Genomic DNA, 21,808 nt, shown 5'->3' with positions numbered 1-21,808 from the left:
AGTATATATGGGAAACTGTAAAGGCTATCAAAAATTTTTGAAACTCAAATTCATTAAAGCTATAGGATACAAAAATCAGCATTCTCTGCACTAATAAATTATCAGAAAGAGTGCTTAAGAAGACAATCCCATTTACAATTACATCACAAAGAATAAAATACCTACGAATAAATTTAACCAAGGAGGTGAAAGACCTGTTACATTGAAAACTATAAGACACTGAGCCCTGACCATTGTGGCTTAATTAGTTGGGCATCTCCCACAACGTGAAAGGTTGCCAGTTTGATTCCTGGCTGCGGTACATGCTTGTGTTGGTGGCTTAGTCTCCAGTTGGGGTGCCTGCAACAAGCAACAAATCAATGTTTCTCCCCCTTTCTTCCCCTCTTAAAACAAATATTTTTTAAAAACCTATAAGACATCGATGCCAGTACCTGAAGAGGACACAAATGGAAAGATAGTTCGTGCTTATAGATAGGAACAATTCATATTGTTAAACTAGTCATACTACCAAAAGCAGTCTGCAGATTGAGTTCAATTTCTATCCAAATTCTGATGTCATTTTCCACATAAATAAACAGTCCTAAAACTTATATGGCACCAGAAAAGAGTCCAAATAGCCAAAGGAATCTTGAGGAAAGAAAGAAGAAAGCTGCAGACATTATGATTTCTGATATCAGACTATGTTACAAAGCTGTAGCAATTGCCCTGACTGGTGTGGCTCACTGAGTTGGATGTTGTCCCACAAACTGAAAGGTCTCAGGTTCAGTTCCCAGTTAGGGCACATGCCTGAGTTGCAGGTCAAGTCCTAGATTGGGGGTGTGCAAAAGGCAACCTACTGATGTTTTTCTACCTCCCTAGCCCTCTCTAAAAATAAATAAGTATCTTAAAAAAAAAAGGTGTAGCAATCAAAACAGCATGATACTGGCATAAAAACAGACACATAGATGAATGGAATGGAATAGAGAACCCAGAAGTAAACTCTTCTCTGTATGGTCAATTAATCTTTGACAGAGGAAGCAGTAGTATACAATGGGGTAAAGATAGTCAATAAATAGTGCTGGGAAAACTGGACAGCCACATTGAAAAGAATGAAACTGAACCCCTATACTACACACACACACACACACACACACACACACAGAGCTCTAAATGGATTAAAAACTTCAGCATAAACTTGAAACCATAAATGTCCCAGAAGAAAACACAAGCACTAATGTCTTAGTAGTGAATGTTTGGATTTGACAGCAAAAGCAAAAATTAGCAAGTTTGACTACATCAGAATAAGAGACTTCTATACAGTAAAGGAAACTATCAACAACAAGAAAAGACACCTTAATGGGAGAAAGTATTTGCAAACCATATATTTGGTAAGAGGTTAATATCCAAAATATATAAAGGACCCATATAACTCAATGGCAAGAAAAAACAAAACAATTAGATTTTTGCAAATAGGCAGAAGTTCTCAATAGACAGTTTTTAATACAAGATATGGAGGTGGCCAGCAGGTATATGAAAAAATGCTCACCATCACTAATCAGTAGGGAAGGCAGAAGTTCTCAATAGACAGTTTTTAATACAAGATATGGAGGTGGCCAGCAGGTATATGAAAAAATGCTCACCATCACTAATCAGTAGGGAAATGAAAATCAAAACCACAATGAGATATTACCTCACACCTGTTAGAATGGCTGTTATCAAAAAGACAATGAGTATTGGTGAGGATGTGGAAAAAAGGAATTCTTGTGCACTGTTGGTGGGAATGTGAACTGGGCATCCACTATGGGAAAAGTATGAAGTTTCCCCAAAATTAAAATTCAACTACCATATGACCTCCCAATTCCACTTCTGGAAATATAGTGAAAGGAAATGAAAATATTACCTCAGAGATATCTGTACCTCCATGTTCACAGCAGCATTATTTACAATAGTCAAGACATGGAAACAACCTAAGTGTCTATCAGCAGATAAATGGATAAAGAAAATGTATCAACATACAGTGGAATATTATCCAGTCAAAAGAAATCCTGCTATTTAAGACAACACAGATGGATCTTGAAGGCAATTTTATAAGTGAAATAATTCAGACAAAAACAAATACTGTGTGATCTCATATATATATATATATGGGCTTTTTCCATTAAAAGCCCAGCTCATAGATATAGAGATTGGTGGTTAGAAGTAGGATGTCAGGAGTGTGTGAAGTGGGTGAAGGCAGACAAAATAAGTCCTGGAGATGTACCGTATACCATGGCAACTATAGTTAATAAGGATATTTGAAAGTAGCTAAGAGTATATCTAACAAATTCTCATTATAACAGAGTTGTAATTATATGAGGTGTGACAGATGTTAACTGAACTTACTGTGGTGATCATTCACATTTGACATATAAATATTAAATCATATTGTACACCTGACATTAATATTTTGTTATATGTCAGTTATATCTCAACTAAGGAAAAGAAAAGAGTAATCGGGGTAGACCTAAGTAAGGAGGTAATATTCGATCAAGAACTTGCTGGAAGTTAGAGGGTATCTGAGAGAATAACATTTTCAGACAGAGGAAACAGAGGAAAAGACTCAAAATTAGGAGCTTCCCTGCCACGTTTGAGAAGTAGGAGGGAGGCTGGTGTGGCTGAAGGGGACGAGCAAGAGTGAGACTAATGAGAAGTCCTGGAGATGGGCCCCCAAAGTAAAGAACCTTGGAAAGTGTTGTAAGAACCACAGTTTCTACTCAGTGAAGTGGGAACAGAGCAGTGATATGTTCTGACTTGTGAAAGATCACTGATTACTGTGCTGATACTATATCAGAGAAGGGCATGTGACAACCTCTTAGAAGGATATTGCAATAGTGATTAAGGTAGTAAGAAATTGTCACATATGGTTCTTAAAAACAGCTAATCAGAGGCTTTTTTCAAAGCTATTTGCTAAAAAAAATTAATTTTTTCTATGCTAGATATAAACCTCTTTTAAAAACTGAGTAGATAATGCTGCCCAATTCCATCCATGCTTTCGCAAAGGATATAAACTCCTTTCTCTCTGCTGCATAGAATTCCATTGTATAAATGTACCATAGTTTTTTGATCCACTCATTTGCTGATGGTTGCTTCCAGCACTTGGCTATTGTAAATTGTGCTGCTATGAACATTGGGGTGCATAGGTTCTTTTGGATTGGTGTTTCAGGGCTCTTAGGATATAATCCCAGCAGTGGAATTGCTGGGTCAAAAGGCAGTTCCATTTTTAGTTTTCTGAGAAAATTCCATAAGTGAAATAAGCCAGGCAGTGAGGGACAAATACCATATGATCTCACCTTTAACTGGAACATAATCAACAAAAGATAAAAGCAAACAAAATATAACCAGAGTCATTGAAATTAAGAACAATCTAACAATAGCCAGAGGGGAGAGGGGAGGGGACAGTAGAAACTGCTATAAAGGACACATGGGAAAACCAAGGGGGAAGGTGGAGGCAAGGGAGGGGGAGGGAGGAAGGGTGGGGAGAAAATACTGACAACTGTAATTGAACAACAATAAAATAATTTTTAAAAAACTGAGTAGAAAATATGTATTTAAAGTGTACCTGAAATGTGCTTGGAGAGCTAATGTTCTTGTCTATTTTCTGTTTTTTGAGAAAATGTTGATGACCTTTAGAGAGCAACATCTTAGTGTTCCTTCAAAGCAAAAGTTTGCTAAGACTAGTATTCAGGAAAACTTTATATAAAACATGGTTTCTTAATACATTATCTCTATTTGTACAAGCTTTGCCGCAGGATATCTACAGAGAATTGTCCAGAGGTAAAATACATTACTGCCATGACATTGTTGTCATCTCTTTTATAACATTTATAGTGAATGTGTGTGTGTGTGTGTGTGTGTGTGTGCGTGTGTGTGCGTGTGTATAGTATTTTCTTCACCAGATGAAGAGATAGGAGAATCACTTGGTGTATTTAAAAGATACCATGGTTACTCTGGGAGAGAAGAGAAAAAGATGAACAGCAGAATTATGTAATGCTAAAAACCTTCCTTTTAGCCTGTAAACAATGTTTAAATCTCTAAGGACCACTCTGCGCTAGCAGCTTCTGTGATTTCATTATAAGAGCTAACACTTTAAAACCATCCTCCTTCTCTTATTAATAGATACTGATGTGTTCTAGGTTAATTAAGACTTTGCTGCTGTTGAAATGAATGTAGCCATAAGAATGGGTAACTGACAAACTGTTTTCATTCACTCATACCTTGTGTTAAATTCATTTACCAAAATTGCTAATTACCAAAAAGGAAAGGCTCTGTAAGAATGGAGCAAGGGTTTAAAAAGTAGGAATTGAAGCAGCTCAGAGGATAGGCATATTTGCAATGGTGTTCCAAGAAAAGAGATTAGAAAAGCAAAAAAGATCTGTCACAATTAATTTCTTATTAGCAGCATATATAATTAAAATAACTAGATACTTTAGCATTGATGGGGAAACCCTCCTATATCCTGGATGTTGAGGGGAAAGCTTGCATATATGCAGAAAGTACAAAAGAAAAATTTGGGGTAGAGTCCATATTTTTATTTTATTGCTGGAAGTATTGCTAGATTTTTTAGTTTAGTAGCAACTTTTTAAAATGGCTCTGATTTTATGTAAGCAAACTCCTTTGATGATGCCAGTTTTCTTCTTACAAAATGTTTTTTTGGATATATTATTTTATTACTCTTCACATCTGGCAAGTTTTTGGTAGATTCAATAATATTTAGGAAAACCAAATAATAAGAGTACATTTTAGAGACTGACTGTCTCCAAAATTAACACTTCTTTTTTTTTTCCTCAGAACGAACTCACAGATACACGTGCCAAATTCCATGTACTGTTTCTTTTCTTTGTGTCAGCAATGTTCTTCATCAGTGTCCTGTCACTTTTTAGCTACCACTGCTGGTTGGTTGGGAAAAACAGAACAACAATAGGTAAGGAGATCAAAATAAATAATAATTATTTACTAAAATGACCACCCATGACTATGAAATCTAGAGAAGGACAGTAGATAATAAAGAAGTATAAAATAATTGTGTGTGAAAATTCACTGACTGGACAGGAACAGTCAGTATATGTAAATATAAAGGTTCATTATTTTAAAGAAGGTTGAGGAAGTAAGATTGGCTTTTATATATTTTTTCAGTAGTGCATTGTGTATAGAGAACAAACCATATTATAAATGTTAATAGAAGTTGTTTCCTGTGTGTATACAGTGTTGTCAAAAATTAATCTATGAAAGATGAATAGATTTACATGTTAATAAGGTGGTTAATTCTCACATTGCTAAAAAAAATAAAATTCTTAATTACAGCTTATCATTTAGTTCTTTACTTTTTTCCCAAATGTTTCATGATTGAGACTAAGGAATAGTGTTTTGACATTGTGAATCATTTCCATCTTTGTGTCAATCAACAGTGAAACTTATGAATTGTATCACTGATATCAACATTTATGTCTTATTTTGCTTTTTTTAAGGAACTGATGCTATAATTTATTTCATCTTCATAATTACAGAGAAGGGTGGGTAAACAAGACAAATAAAGCAAACTTCTTTCTCCCCCTATTTAACCAGATACAGCATTTTTGCAATTTAGGATCTTCATCCATGGCATACTCCAAGGATCTTAATGATTGAACTGCACTATGAGTTCTGAAATGGTGCTCATTCTTAACATTCTTGAGGCTTTCATGTCTTAACCTGAAAGGCAAAGAACTGTTTAAAAGCTTCCTCTTGGCTAACCCAGTCCACCAAAAATCTTTAAGAGTTAAGTTACTATATAAAAATAAAACTGCTCCCAAGTATTGATTGAAACTGTTGTGCTAGGATCCGTTTTCAGAGCATTTGGTCTCTGAGTGAAAAGAGGTTCTAACCAGTTGCTTCCATGAATGATAACTCTGGCATGGTATGCCTAATATCCTTGGAAGTATAACTCAAGAGGTCAGGCAACCATGATCATCTGACAAGTTTATCATTGTTTACTGTACATACAAGGTATATTTAAAGCTGATCCCAGATGAAAGAAGGTAACCATAATTCCAAGAAATAATTCAGTTTTAGTACAGTGAGTTCCTGCAAGATGCCAGAGCAAGTAAGAAATTGTCCCAGAGTAAAATGGTTCATCATCTTTTACAAGTGAGAGGAAAACATCTAGAAGGAGGAAATGCCCCACCCTGAACTCCTCATTAAATTGATGGCTATCTTCCCAGCTTTAATTGACAAAGTCTAGAGTGAGTAATTTCCTATGTAAGTAGTCCCTTGTCAAGGTCAGGGTCAAGAAGACTTTTCAGGCTTTTCTCTACCATGGTCCTTAAGTGGGAATGTCCTTCCCCTTTATTGCTTTCTGAACACACTGCTGGTAGTACTTGAGGTCAGTGCATGGGTCCCCAGACATGTGTCCCCTTTGCAGAACTGCTCTGCACATCAGCAATTAAAGCACTGATCTTACTCATGCTTCATGTCAGCGCATCCCTCCCCTATGCTGTTCATGGCAGGGGCAGTGATGGCACACTTTGTTGTCTTATTTTCCTCATTTTTAAAAGTGGAAATATAGGGGAAGAATTCGATAAAGTATTAAAATAATTGGACAAACACTTCAAAAACAAGGTGATACGGCATTGCTAAACTGAGTTGTTGTCAAGTAAGAAGCACCACTCTGCTATCATTCAAATATTTAGGTATCAGCTAATATACCATGTTTCATAAGAAAGTTAAAGCCTGCCCTGCTATCTAAAGCCATGTGTCTGCCAGGTGAATTAGAAGAGGACAGATTTTAATAGAGAAAGATGAAGACATTTTATGGAGGCTTTTAGATACTTTTATTGTTGGATCATTTTAAACTTGTCCATCTGAGGCACGTAAGGGATGATGGGTCTCCAGAGCAAAGGATTTCTGTGCTATTCCTACCTTAGCCCATTCTTCACCGTTGAGCTCTCCAGTTCCATCATGCCTTCATCCCTTTTCTCTGTAAATAAACTCTGTTATATCTATTAATTAATTTGTTATCCTCTTCATAGAATCTCCTGCCACTTTCCTATCTTTAATCAGAGATGAAAAAGTACAGCCTACATGCATAGTCTAGCCCTTAAGATCTTCCACTACAGCTAAAAACTAAGAGATTTTATGTAGACAAGTAGATTTCTTCTTAACTGATGAATCTGGTATTGTGGGCCCTTTTTTCCACAGCGTCATTCAATTACAGCTAAGTGGCAGCTGACTCCTTTAAATGGGGCATGAACACTAATTTGCCATGTTCCCACCCAACCCATGGTGGGTATTTGAGAGACCAGTGCTTCCTGGGAAAGTTATTGTTCCTTTTAAACAGTGTTTTCTAAACTTTCTTTGCCTATGACTACAGTAAGAAATGCATCATTTTTTATAACCTAATGTGTGCACAAATATTTGTAAAGTTATATAAATAAGCAAAAATTTCATGCAATATTATTCAGCTCTCCTATGTGCAGTGTACATTAAACCACTGAAATTAATTTTGCAGCCTATTAAGGTATTTTAACCCACACTTTGAAAATACATGCCCTGGCCAGTTGGTTGGGCATCATCCCTCAAATCAAAAGGTTGCCAGTTTGATTCCGGGTCGACGCACATGCCTATGTTGCGTGTTTGATCCTCTGGGGAACATACAGAAGGTGGCCAACCGATCTTTCTCTTATCGATTTTTCTCACCCTCTCTTTCTCCCTTCCTTCCACTTTCTCTTTTTTAAAAAAAAAGTATTTAAAAGACAAAGCATTACCCTAGCACAGCACTTGCCCTTAAAGCCTTCCCTTTCACACCCCTGGGCTTTGACTGATTCTCCACTGCTGCTTCCAAATCGTTGTCTTTCTATTCTTCGAAGGTGTCTTACTCTGTCATTTGAGGAATCACCTCTACCCTTCTTCATAACTGTCATCTACATACCTTGAGATAATTTCCTCACATTAAGAGTTTCTGTCGTCAAACTATCATCGAAAACAGGCAGTGTAGTCACTTTGATTCTAGTGGCCAGTCATTTCCATAACTAAGCACTGAACCTTTTCGTTGCTTGAAATCGCAGAGTCCCTGAAATTTCCAACTTAAGTTTCCATTCTGTGAGCATAGTCTTTGTCCTTTCAGCTTTTTTTCTATACTCTAATTCCTTTTTCTTAGATTGCTGAGTTCTCTGTTTTCTAACACTTTTCTTCCAAGTGTTTTCTTTCCCTTCTGGTTTCATTTCCCACCCTTTTCCAGTCAAGATCTTAATAGTATTGAATAAATGCCTTTAACAGTTCTTAATGATACCCTCATGTTACACTTGACCCCTAAATTTTCTCCTGTAATGCATTTGCTAATCCATGACCTCGGTTACTATAGCTGTCCATTTTATCTACATGTGCATCTGAGCTGTAAAAGCTGATAAAGACAATCTCACTCCCATTGAGATTGTTACAGCTACAGATTTAAAGTATCAGCCCTTACCTCTATGTGGCAGTAATGTCATGTTTCTAATCAGGTTGGTCACTCATTACCTATGTTATTCCAGACTTTCACTATTCTCTTTAATTTTCTGACCTATTTTGTGAGTCCCACATAGAAGAATTAGAAGTTGTCACAAGTAAATTCTAATCTTAACTTTATAACCTCACACAAACATGTCTACTTTGAAACTCATCACCGTTACCCTTCCTCTAACTTCTGAAGATGTCTTTTCTAGAATCTAAGGAAGAATCTTTAGAATTTTCTTCTAGAATTTTCTTCCATCAATTTTTACATTACTTTTCTATGTTACCAACCTTCCCCAATCAGACTCTCCATGGCTTCTTATCCTTAGTTTATAAAACATGCTGAAAATTTTAAAGTCTATTTTTAAAGTCACAACAGAGCAAAAATAAATCTATTTTTTTTCTTTCTGTAACCCTCACTCTGCATAATTTTACAACCAAACTTAAAAGAGTGGTCTTTAGCCCTGGCTGGTATGGCTCAGTTGATTGAGTTCAGGCCTACAAACCAAAGGGTCGCTGGTTTGATTCCCAGTCAGGGCACATGCCTGGGTTTTGGGCCAGGTCCCCAGTAGGGGGCACAGGAGAGGCAACCACACATTGATGTTTCTCTCCCTCCCTTTCTCCCTCCCTTTCCCTCTGTCTAAAAGTAAATAAATATAATCTTTAAAGAAAAAAATGGTCTTTAATTACCATCTGCTTTCTCATCTGTTCAGGATCATTCTCAAGTATTACCCCCTCCATGTTTCATCTTACCCCTACCACCACCCCCAAAACACACGTATCTCTATTACATTGTGATTTTGTTAGACTTTGGTTCTTTGGTAAGAATTTCATCCAATTTATCTTTGGATCTCAAGCACCTGGTAATGGGCCATCAGGCACATAGTAGTAGGAAGTGCGTAAGTAATGAATGAGTGAAGTTGAAGAGTAAGAATATTAAGAAATAAAAGTAAAATAAGATATTAGATATACTTGAGTAAACTTTCAGTAATATTAGATACTTATTTTCACATTTCCATTTTATAAGGGTGATGAAATATTTAGAGGTGATTTTTTTCTGCAGTAAGTTTCAGAAGTTAATCTTTTCATTGTTATACATATACTATTTATTTTTAAATTATATTTATAACTTTTCATGGTATAGATATAAAACAAGAAAGTTGGTACTTTCATGCCTCATATAATTTTAAATAGAGTAACTTTTTTTTTTTTATGTATACACATAACAGAATCATTTCGTGCACCCACATTTTCATATGGACCTGATGGAAATGGTTTCTCTCTTGGATACAGTAAAAATTGGAGACAAGTCTTTGGCGATGAAAAGAAATACTGGCTACTTCCAGTATTTTCAAGGTAATTTATAAATTGCAGGTGTCAGAAACTATGGATATTATAGTTAAATGTCTTCAGACTCAGAGGATACCTAATTATGTTAAATATTTTCTTTTTCTTCTTTTTTTATCGGTGAGGGTAAAGGAGAGTCTGGGTATATATTTGAATGGAAAGTTGAAAAAAGATGATTCATAAAAAATAAGAATCACTCTTTCCTTCAAAATGAAAATAAATTGTTTGAAGTAGAGAATCACAAGAATTTAATACTTAGTGAGCTTCCGACCAAGATGGAGGTGTAGGGAGCTATGCTTTGTTCCCTTGCACAACCAAAAGAAGGATAACAACCAATTTAAAAATAAAAAACAACCAGAAGTGCCAGAATCTGAACTGTATGGAAGTCCGAAAGCCAAGGAGCTAAAGAAGAAACGTTCATCCAGGCTGGTAGGAGGGGGCAAAGATGGGCAGCCAGGGTGGAGAGAACACCCAGCAAAGGGGCATCTGGCTGATGGGGCAAACATTCACATGCGAATAAACCAGGAGGAACAACTGGGGAGCAAGACAGTCTGCCGAACCCAGGGTTCTAGCTCTGGGAAAGAAAGCTTCAAAACCTCTGGTTGTAAAAAACCTGTGGGGGTTGCAGCAGCAGGAGAAACTACAAGTCTCAGAGGAGAATTCGGTGGAGGGGCCCATGGGGTCCTAGAACATACACAAGCTCTCCCACTTGGGAATCAGGTGAAAGAGCACAATGTTTGCCAGGGAAACACCTGAAAGAGCACAATTTGCTTGTGGGTAGTGGGGTAGTAGGGGAAGTGACAGAAAGTGGGGCAAGAGCCAAGCAAGTGGTATTGGTCCTTCTCTGACCCCATCCCCACATACAGCACCACAACAAAGTGAAGTGGGTTGCCCCACCGTGGCAAATACCTAAGGCTCTGCCCCTTGCAAAGTAACAGGGTGCCAAGACAAAAATATATGGCCCAAATGAAAGAACAAATCAAAACTCCAAAAAAAGGAATTAAGCAACAAGGAGATAGCCAATCTATCAGATACACAGTTCAAAACACTGGAAATCAGGATGCTCAAAAATGATTGAGTATAGCCACAAGATAAAGGAAGAAATGAAGGCTATATAAAGTGAAATAAAGAAAAATATATAGGGAACCAACAGTGAAGGGAAGGAAACCAAGACTCAACAATATCAAACAGAAGGAAGAAATAAACATTCAACTGGAATAAAATGAAGAAACAAAAATTCGGAAAAATGAGAGGCTTAGGGACCTCTGGGGTAACTTTGAACATTCCAACATCTGAATTATAAGGGCGCCAGAAGGAGAAGAGGGAGAGCAAGAAATGGAGAAGTTATTTGAAAAAATGATAAAGGAGAACTTCTCCAATCTGGCAAAGAAAATAGACTTCCAGGAAGCTCAGAGAATCCCAAAGAAGTTGGCCTCAAGGAAGCACACACCAAGGCACATTATTAAGTTACCTAAGATTAAAGACGAGAGAATCTTAAAAGCACCCAGAGAAAAGGAGACAGTGCTACAAAGAAGTGCCCATAAAACTGTCAGCTGATTCCTCAAAAGAAACCTTGCAGGCAAGAAGGGGCTGGAAATAATTATTCAAAGTCATGAAAAGCAAGGACCTACATCCAAGATTACTCTATCCAGCAAACCTATCATTTAGAATGGAAGGGCAGATAAAGTGCTTCCCAAATAAAGTCAGGTTAAAGGAGTTCATCATCACCAAGCCTTTATTATATGAAATATTAGAGAGACTTATCTAAGAAAAAGAAAAAGATCAAAACCATGAGCAGTAAAATGACAGCAAACTTACAACTATGAGCAACCGAACATAAAAAAAAAAAAAACTAAGCAAACAAACCAGAACAGGAACAGAATCACAGAAATAGAGATCACATGGAGGGTTATCAATGGGGAGAGAGAGGGGAGAGAAAGTGGGTAAAGTTACAGGAAATAAACATAATTGATGGTTATAAAATAGACATGGGGAGGTAAAGAATAGTATAGGAAATGGAGAAGGCAAAGAATTTATCTATATGACCCATGAACATTAACTAAGGGGTGGGATAGAGTGCTGGAGAGAGGGCTGGTGCAGGGCAGAGGGGATAGAGGGGAGGAAAAAATAGGACAACTGTAATAGCATAATCAATAAAATATTTTTAAAGAGAATTTATCACTTAATTAGCCATATCTTCAAAATTCTATCAGAGATTATATATTCTCTTTTGTCTTAAATCAAAGGCCCTACACAAAATGTAACTTTTACTCAAATCTAAAGAATATACCTGTATATTTTGAACCATAAGATGCACCTAGGTTTTAGAGGAGAAAAACAGGAAAAAAAAATTCTGAAGCAAAAAGTGTGGTAAAATATTTAATAACAGAAATAACATAATATCTCACCAATGTAAATGTAAAGCTACATTCGGACTATAAGACACACACCCCTTTCCCTACCAAATTTGGGTGGTGCATCTTATAGTTTGAAAAATATGGTACACTCAAGGTGTTAAATAATTTCCTTTCCATCCAAATTTGTAGCTATCCTAGGCTACCTAATAAAAGTCATTGTAGAAGAGGAAAAAACATTTGAAATTCAAGTGACGTATTTGTGAGTGTTAGGGGTTTCTTAATTAACTGCCTTGCCTTAGTGTGAAAGTGAATTATTTTGCCTTCATTTTTGAAAGATGTTTTTCCTTGGTGTACAATTCTACATATTTCGTCACTGTTTTATGGCTTACGTGTTTTTCTGATGAGAAGTTCGAGGTAACTGTTATCTTTTTTTACTGTATATTTTACATGTCTTTTTTCTTTGGTTGCTTGTAAGATTTTGTTTGTAAGTAGATTCATGAAATTTGATTTTGATGTGCCTTGTTATAATTTTCTTTGTGTTCTTGTGCTCAGTAAGGGTTGAGCTTTCTGGATCTGTGATTTTACAACTTTCATAAGATTTGGAAAATATTTCAACCAGTATTTCTTCAACTGTTTCTTCTTTCATGCCCCTCTCCTCAAATAACATGTATCTTCTCAAAGAAGTTCTAATTATAGCTCATTGATGCAATGTCCATTTTTTTTGTCGTCCTTTTCCTGTGTGTCGTTGGATAGATCCTATTGCTATATCTTCAAAAGCCAATCTCTGGTGTACTGTATCTCTTGTCTTCTGCATTGCAAGGTTTTTCCATTCTGGACTCCGGTTGGAATACAGACTTTTTGAAGGTTTTGTTCTCTACATAAAGATGTCAACATTTATGGGGTTTCTTTTTTCCTTTCCTTTAAAGACGAAGTTCCATTATCTTCCCATTTGTGATAAGAAATGTGTGGCACTCTTATCTTTATTACACTGTTTGTAAATCTCCCTCTGGCTACTTTGAAGATTTTATCTTTCTTACCTGGTTTTAGGCAGTGATAATGTTCCTTGGTATGGTTTTCTTTATTATTCTAGAATCTTAAATCTGACTATAGATTTCATCAGATTTAAATAATGTTCATGATATGTCTTCAGTTGTTTTTGCTGCTAGTTTTTACTCTTCCTATCCCCTTCTCCCACTAGCTCTTCAGATACTGATGCTCATAACTGTACATATGTTAAATTGCTTGATTGTGACTCACAGGCCATTGCTATTCTGACCTTCCGTCTCTTTCCTTCCCCATCTTTTTTCTTTGCTTTAGTTTAGATAGTTTACTGGTATGTTTATAAATTCTTAGTCTCTCTTCTATAATGTCTGCTCTACCGTTAAGCTAATCCAGTTAATTTTTTATTTCAAATATTATATTTTTCAGCTGTGTAAGTTCAGTTTGGTTCTTTTTTCCTCTTATATTTCTCTTTTCATTATATCTACTTTTTCCTGTTAACTCAGAGGCATTTGCAGTCACTATTTCAAAGTCCTTATATCTAATTTTTCTATTGACTGTTTTTTTCCCTTAATCATGTATCACATTTCCCTGCTACTTTTCATACTAGTAATTTTGTATTGGGTGGTGGACATTTCAAATTCCGAGTGTTTAAATTTTGTGTCCTTTTAAAGAATATTGAATTTTGTTGTGGCAGACAGTTAAATTTTTTTAATTAGGTTTTTAGTGTATGAAATCTGAATCCTGTCAGTGACATATACATACCTACATGAGGGTTTTTTTCTGGTCAAACTGTGGCTAAATTAATTTTTAAATTCACAGCTCCAAGCCACTGAGCCAGCTGTTTGTACCTTGACAATCTTTCTTCCCAATGAGATGAGTCCCCTAAAGCCTCTGCTAATTCCATTATAGTATTTATCACATTGTATTTTAATTACCAGTTTATCATTCTCTCATTAGATTGGGGTTCCTTGAGAGCAGGGACCTTTATGTTCACTTTGCCTTGATTAAGTACTAAATTATTTGCTAAATGAGTAATGAAAAATATTTCTATTCAAATGGTATGTATTTGTCCATAATTACTGAGCAATAATCTATAACTGTTCTATAATCTGACAGAATCCTCAAATTTAAACAAACTGATACAAGGGTTTAACTTAGTTTGTGCTAAATCATTTCTAAAATTTGTGGCTTTGGGACATTTCATAAAAAGCTGGTACTTTTACATATAAATGATAAGAACTTTAAAAATCATCATAGATTTACTTCACTTTTTATCTTGACTAGTAAATCTTTTATCTAGTAAATCTTTAGCTTCGTTGATTTTGGCTGCTATATAAGGAGATCCTCCCTTGTCTGGGTGATTTAAAAGCATAATTCAAGTGTGAGCATCTCTTATCTTTCCTTTATTGGCAATAGGGCTTACACCTGGTATTAATGCTGCTTCCCATTTGTCATTTTGGGTTCAAACCCACCTCTGTAATAGCCACCACTAAAGGCAGATTTTGGTAGACTTTGAAAAACTTGTTTGACTTGAGGCTCCATATGCCTCAAGGCTTGCAAAACATAACCGCCTGCAAATCCTGCAGCATCAGTGGTCAGTCTAACTGCTACCACAGTACTGGCCATTGGCTCTGGCTCAGTTCCTCTGCCTCTGCCAAGGGCACGGTTCATCCCACTCCAGAAGCCGTGGCAACCAACCCACTCCATGCCTCTCCCAGAAAGCAAGGCGGCCACCACCAGCAAGGACACTCAGACAGTTAAATTTTGTGCTTCAGCTTCTGCATATCTCCCTCTCCCCCAGCTCTGTCTGATAGATTCAGACAGAATCTTCCCAAAATTCCTCTGTCACCTCAGTTCAGTGAGACCACCTTGCTCTGTGTTTCCCTTCTTTGCCTGGCAGAGGCTGGAACTCACTTGGTCATGTCTCTTCTATCACACACAGACCACAGTTCTGTGCTGTTTTGAAAACAGTATTGAATATACTGTTCAATTTTCCAGTTGTTTAAGCCTGGAGGTCAGATTTCCTGGTTAATTCATCTTTGCTTATAAGTGAAAGTCCTTGATGTATACAGTACAATTTTGATGTTTTTAAAATTGAAAAAAAAAAAAACTTTACTTTTTGGATTGTGAATGTTTTGAAGACACAGATTTCCTGCTCTTTTGTTAATTGCTAGATCCTTAGGACTTAAATTAGTACCTGGACTATCATAGGCATTCAGTAAATATTTGTTTAATGAATGTTGTTAATATGTGTGGAGCTTCTATCTTGAATTCCACCATGAGTTTTTATGATGTCTTAAATAATTGTGAGGATCAGGTCAGTTACACAATATTTGAATACTGTGTTTTAGGTATCATAATATTCACAGGCATCATAATCTTAATAGTCATGGAAGATATTTTTTCTATTAAAGAATAGTTGGCATATAATATTATAAAAGATACTGTTTTAAATGCACATAAAGTATAAAAGAAAAAAATGTTTTAATCTTTACCGAAGGATATGTTTATTGATTTTAAGAGAGAGAGAGAGCCCTGGCTGGTGTAGCTCAGTGGATTGAGCTCAGGCCTGTGAACCAAAGGAATGCGGTTCGGTTCCCAGTCAGGGCACATGCTTGGGTTGCAGGCCAATTTCCAGCAGGGGACACATAAGAGGCAACCATACATTGATATTTCTCTCCCTCTCTCCTTCCCTTCCCCATTAAAGATAAATAAATTAAATTTTTAAAATCTTAAAAAAAAAGTGAGAAAGACAGAGAGAAACATTGATGTAAGAGGGAAAAATTGATTGGATACTTCCTGGATGTGTTCCAAACTGGGATTGCACATTCAGCCTAGGTGTGTGCCCTGACCGATGATTGGACCCACAACCTTTTGGTGTACAGGATGATGTTCCAACCAACTGAGCCACCTGGCCAGGGCAATAAAAGAAAAAGATTTTCAATAACAAACTAACAGGGAAATTAAGAAAACAATCCCATTCACAGTTCATACAAAAAGAATAAAATACATAGAATTAAATCTAACCAAGGATGTAAAAGACCTGTACTTGGAAATTATGACACTGAAGAAAGAAATTGAGTAAGATAAAAATAAATAGAAGCACATAAAATGTTTATTGATAGGAAGAATTAACCTGATTAAAATATCCATATCACCGAAAGCAATCTATAAAATCAACACAATTCCTATCAAGATCCCAATGATGTATTTCATAGAACTAGAACAAATAGTTTAAAAATTTATATGGGACCACAGAAAGCCCTGCAAAGCAACAGCTATCCTGAGAAAGAAGAACAAAGTTGGAGGAATCATACTACCTAGTATCAAACTGAACTATAAACCCACAGTAATCAAAACAAAGAATAAATTCAGAATGGATCAGATTTAAATGTTAGACCCAAACCATAAAAATCATAGAAGTAAACAGGAAGCAAAATCTTGGACATTGCTTGTAGGAATATTTTATTGGATATACCTCCCCAGGCAAAGAAAACAAATGGAAAAATAAAACTAATGGGGCTACATCAAACTAAAAAGTTTTTGCACAGAAAAGGAAATCAACAAAATTAAAAGACAACCCACAGAATGGGAGAATAAATTGGCCAGTACATCTGATAAGGGGTTAATATCCAAAATTTATAATGTACTTACAAAACTCAACACCAAAAAAACAAACAACCTGATTAAGAAATGGCAAAAGACCTGAAGAGGCACTTCTCCAAAGGGGACGTACAGATGGCCTATAGACATGAAAAGATGCTCAATGTCACTCATCAGAGAAGTGCAAATTAAAACCGCAATGAGATATCATCTCACATCTGTCAGAATGGCTATCATCAAACAACGAAGTGCTAGCAAGGATATGAAGAAAGGGGAACCCTTTTGCACTGTTGGGTGGGAATGCAGACTGGTGTAGCCACTGTGGAAAGCAGTATGGACATAACTAAAAAAATTTAAAATAAATCTGCCTTTTGACCCAGCAATCCCACTTCTGCAAACATATACTAAGGAATGCAAAACACTAATTTGAAAGAACATAAGCACCTATATGTTCATTGCAGCATTATTTACAATTGCCTAGATATGGAAGCAACTCAAGTGTCTTATCAATAGATGAGTGGATAAAACAACTGTGGGACATTTACACAATGGAATACTACTTGGCTGCAAAGAAGAGGAAAATTTTACCCTTTGCAACAGCATAAATGGACCTGGAGAACATTATGCTAAGTGAAATAAGCCAGTCAGAGAAAGATAAATACCATTTGATTTCACTCATATGTTGGAATCTAATGAGCAAGCTGAACTAACAAGGAAAATGGCAACAGACTCATAGCCAGATGGCGGGGTGTGGGGGTGGTAAAGATTAAGGGGTGGAAGGATTGAGCTAAAAGGAAAAAGGACTCATGGGCACAGACACTGTGTGGTGATTGCTGGGGGAGCAGGTGTAAGGGGACTAAATGGTAATGGAAAAAATACAATAAAGATTAAATTTTTAATAAATTAACACATAAAAAAATTTAAAAACTACAACCAACTACCCACATAGAAGAAAATAAAATTAGATCTTACAACATTAATATATAAAGCAAACTAAATCAAAGGCATGAGAAAAAACTAAAAATTCCAGAGGAAACTTTATGAGTATATGTACAACTGGGGAACTGAGGAAACTATTTTAATAAAAATGTAGAACCAAAAAGCTATAAATATAAAATTCTACATATCCTACTATATAAAAAAGTTACTTCTTGTATGTGGAAAAAGATGCCAAAACAATACAAAGTAGACAAAATAGATTGGGGAAAATTATTTGTGATATGGATGACAGATAAAGAATTAATATCTGTAATATACAAAGAGCATTTACAAACTTATATTTAAAAAACTCAAATTGTTCAGTCCTATCTTCACGGACATTATATATTTAATATATCCAAAGATACTTTCAGGATTGACAGTATGCTTTTTTTGTTATTTAAATATCCTGAAATCTGTTTATTTTGTTTTGTTTTTATTGTGATATAATTGATGTATAATATTACATTAGTTTCAGTTGTATAATGCAGTGTAACAATTCAGTATATGTATATATTGTGAAATGATCACCACAATAAATCTAGTTAATGTCCATGAAAAAGAAAAATGTTTTCTTTTCTCATGGAAAATAATCACATTTGATTAGAAGTCTTAGGAAATTTTCTCTGAAATGACAAGTTATGATAATTTCTTTATACCATGCCTCTGAAAATTGGGAGTTAAATTTGATAACTTTGATCTAACTTAATATAATTTAAATTATTACTGATATTTTTTATTATGCAGCTTGGGTGATGGTTGCAGTTTTCCAACTCGCCTTGTGGGAATGGATCCAGAGCAAATTTCTGTTACAAACCAAAATGAATATGCCAGAAGGTGTGCTTCTTGTCATTAAGTTTTTCAGTATTCATTATAAAATAAACTATATATGTATGTGATTCATACATATATTATAGATAAATACAGTAGTAATTAGCAAAAGAGAAATACTATTTAAATTTTTAACTGAGGTTTAATGTGTAATGTATGTCTACTTATAAATTATACTGTTATACATTGCTTGGTTATATATACTTAACATGTGTAGGATAACCATATTTTTTTATCATCCAAACCATAACAGTTTTCTGAGTAAGAAAGAGAATGCTTGCTCTTACCAGATGAACCTGAACAATCACATAAAACTGGAAATGTGTGGGCAAATAAGGAAGCATCACTACTCTGAATATACTGCATCTTCCTAGAAATTAAGACATTCCTTCCTTCAGGACTTGATTTAATTTGCTTATATGCTATATTTTTTCACAGATATTAGTGATTGTCTTATTCACCATTGTATTTTGATAAACATATTTTAATGGTAGAGTGAAAATAGTATTAAGGATTCAAAAATAGAAATATAAAACTTTCATTCATCTTAGAGGATGTTTTCTCCATATTTGCATGACAAGCAAACTGATTCACACATTCAGTGTTCATTTTAAGTGATATTTTAAAGAAGATAGAGATACTTTTATCAAAGTGATAAAGTTGGAACTTACTACAGAAATTGTGAGGGAAAAGGGATTATTAAGTACAAGCTAACATATTAACATCAGGAGTATGTAGACCTTAGACTAAGGTTTTAAGACCTTAGAGCTCCAACATTTATTGTGGGTCTAAACAAGTCATTTAAACTACCAGAGCCTCAGTTTCCAGGTATACCTACCTGCAAAGTTTTTTTTGCAAAGGTTGAGATAATGGGTATATGGCACCTTGTACAGTGTCTGGCCCAAAGTAGGTACGCAATAAATATTAGTTCCTTTTTCCTCCTTTTTTCATTCCTTCGTTCCCTCCCTCCCTGGATCTCTTAACTAGAAAAATAAGTCTATGTTAAATCACTTAATCATTTTTTCCCCTTAGATCTAATCTGCAGAGGTAGAAAGCAGAAAACTTGGGAAATGACAGGTAAATTTTTTTGTCCTGGCCCCAGACATAGATCTTCACCTGCCCTTGTGATACCTTATGGCTGTTGATTAACACATGTTAAAAATGTTTCAGGCTGGCCTCTGAAGCTTTTTTCTTTTGACTAATTGTTTTCATTGGCAGTGTTGGAGTACATATTCTTGGATCTGGAGAGCTATTTAATGGGGAATTGGGGCATATTTTTGTTTTATCTTAAGATAGAGTTTTTTTCAGAGTGGTGAGATATTTTAAGTTGCCCTCACATATTTAGGAGGAGTATTAATTTGAAGCTTATTAATTAAATATTCTTAATGGAGCATTAAACTGTTTACTAAATTATTTGCTCTTCTTTTCAGTATTGGCTTAAATCAGCCTTTTCCTATCAAACCACTTAGTGAATCAAAAAACCGATTGCTAGACAGTGAATCTCAATGGGCAGAGAATGGCTCTGAAGAAGGCACTGTCAGATCAGGTAATACTTGTCATCTGAAAATATTGCTTCATGTGTTCAAAGTGAAACTCACCAGATTTAATAAATGTATAAAAATCAAAATAATGTGATATTTTAAAATACTACAGTATGTTCTGGTTGGTGTGGCTCTGTTGGTTGGAGCACTGTCCCATAACCAAAGGGTGTGAGTTCAGTTCCCGGTCAGGGTTCATATCTATGCTGCAAGTTCTGGCCCCAGTGCAGGTGTGGGATTGTACAGTTTATGGTCCACTCACATGCAGTCCCCATTCCTGGTGTGTATGGAAGGCAACCAATCAATGCCTCTCTTTTATATTGATGTTTCTCTCTCTCCCTTCCTTTCTCTTTAAAAAGCAATGGAAAAATAAAAGTCCTCGGATGATGATTAAAAATATTAAAATACTAAAATATGTGAAACTTTAAAATAATGTCATATATATGGGGTGTTAGTGTTTATTGGTAGTTTTTATGGAGAAGGGGGTTGAGTGAGGAAGTATAATGGCTACTGCTGTGTCTTGTTTGGTTCACTGTTGGATTTTTGTTGTTGTTGTTACCCAGCTGTATATTTCTTTACTGCACACACAGAAAGTTCTTTTGGCATAATATTCTGAATAAAACTTAAACAAGGTGAGTGCTGGTCAGGATGGTGGTGTAGGTAAACATGAGGTACTCAGAACCTCCCACAACCACATCAGAATTAAAACTAAAATACAGAAGAGCCATCATTCAGAATGCCTGAAATCTAGCTGAACAGAAGTCCTGCAAATAAGGATATAAAGAAGCCACCACATTAAGACTGGTAGGAGGGATGGAGACATGGAACAGGCTAGTTCTACACCAATGGATGGTGGTTAAAAATTGTGAGGGAAACTCAGCTACAGAGGTCTCCACTAAGTAGTGAAGGTATTGGCCCCACATCAGAACTCCCAGCCTGGGGTTCTAGTGCCAGGAAGAGAAGACCCCATGAGTTCTGGCTGGATTGTGAATGAAACAGGGTTTATGGAGTCCCAGGCATTCCTTTCAAAGGCCCACATGGACTTATATAATCGGACTCACTCCCTTTGAGTTCCAAGAGTGGGCCAGCAGCTCAGTAGGTGCCAGGCACATATGGGGAAGAACTGAATTGTTTGGCTTTAGGGTCAGGTCTGGAGAGGCAGCTTTCTACCAGACAAAAGTGCTAGCAAAGGCCATTTTTCCTTTTCAGAGTCACACACATACACACACACAGCCCCAGGCAGGTACCATATCTGAGTTTCCAACAACCTGGCTAATTCTGTTAGCCCTACTCTGCTGATTCTCTGAGATACTCCATTACCCCCACCATTTGCAAGCCCACCGAAGCCCTTTCCATACAAATAGCCTATCCTGGATTATGCTTTGTACTTCTGAAAATGTCTCAAATAAGTAGCCTCTGCTTACCCCATACCTCTTGCTAAGTGGCTCCAGACCTGGCACTAGTGGCAGCCAGCCTGGGTTTGCAGCTTGGCCTTTCCCAGGTAGCTCCAAGTAAGCACAGGTAGCAACAAACTGCAGATCACTCTGAAGTTCGTGCTGGGTGGCCCTGCGCGGGGCACAGGTGGTGGGTGACCTTGCATCTCTTAGGAGGCCCCAGAGCCAGCACACCCAGCAGGCAGCTTCAGACCACCCTGCATTACAACTCAGTATC

At 36.2% G+C, this 21,808-nt stretch overlaps 1 protein-coding gene and 2 pseudogenes across 1 annotated transcript in view; 1 reads left to right on the top strand and 2 right to left on the bottom strand.

Annotated features, from left to right (window-relative positions):
- The window catches only part of ZDHHC20 (zinc finger DHHC-type palmitoyltransferase 20), an 86,220-nt gene that overhangs the window by 49,259 nt on the left and 15,153 nt on the right, over positions 1 to 21,808 (top strand). The window contains exons 8-11 of the mRNA XM_037157818.2: positions 4,807 to 4,939; positions 9,711 to 9,837; positions 18,516 to 18,605; positions 20,030 to 20,145. Of these exons, the coding sequence (XP_037013713.2) occupies positions 4,807 to 4,939; positions 9,711 to 9,837; positions 18,516 to 18,605; positions 20,030 to 20,145 (466 nt within the window). The remainder of the gene's footprint in view (positions 1 to 4,806; positions 4,940 to 9,710; positions 9,838 to 18,515; positions 18,606 to 20,029; positions 20,146 to 21,808) is intronic.
- On the bottom strand, positions 6,280 to 6,519 carry LOC119058535 (TP53-regulated inhibitor of apoptosis 1-like; annotated as a pseudogene).
- LOC119058523 (mitochondrial import inner membrane translocase subunit TIM14-like) lies at positions 14,452 to 14,813 on the bottom strand (annotated as a pseudogene).

Source organism: Artibeus jamaicensis, unplaced genomic scaffold (assembly GCF_021234435.1).
Source record: "Artibeus jamaicensis isolate MK-2021 breed Jamaican fruit bat unplaced genomic scaffold, CSHL_Jam_final contig_3188, whole genome shotgun sequence".
Taxonomy (NCBI): Eukaryota; Metazoa; Chordata; class Mammalia; order Chiroptera; family Phyllostomidae; genus Artibeus; species Artibeus jamaicensis.
Note: the sequence above shows the minus strand (reverse complement) of the source record. Positions and strands in the feature narration are given on the sequence as shown.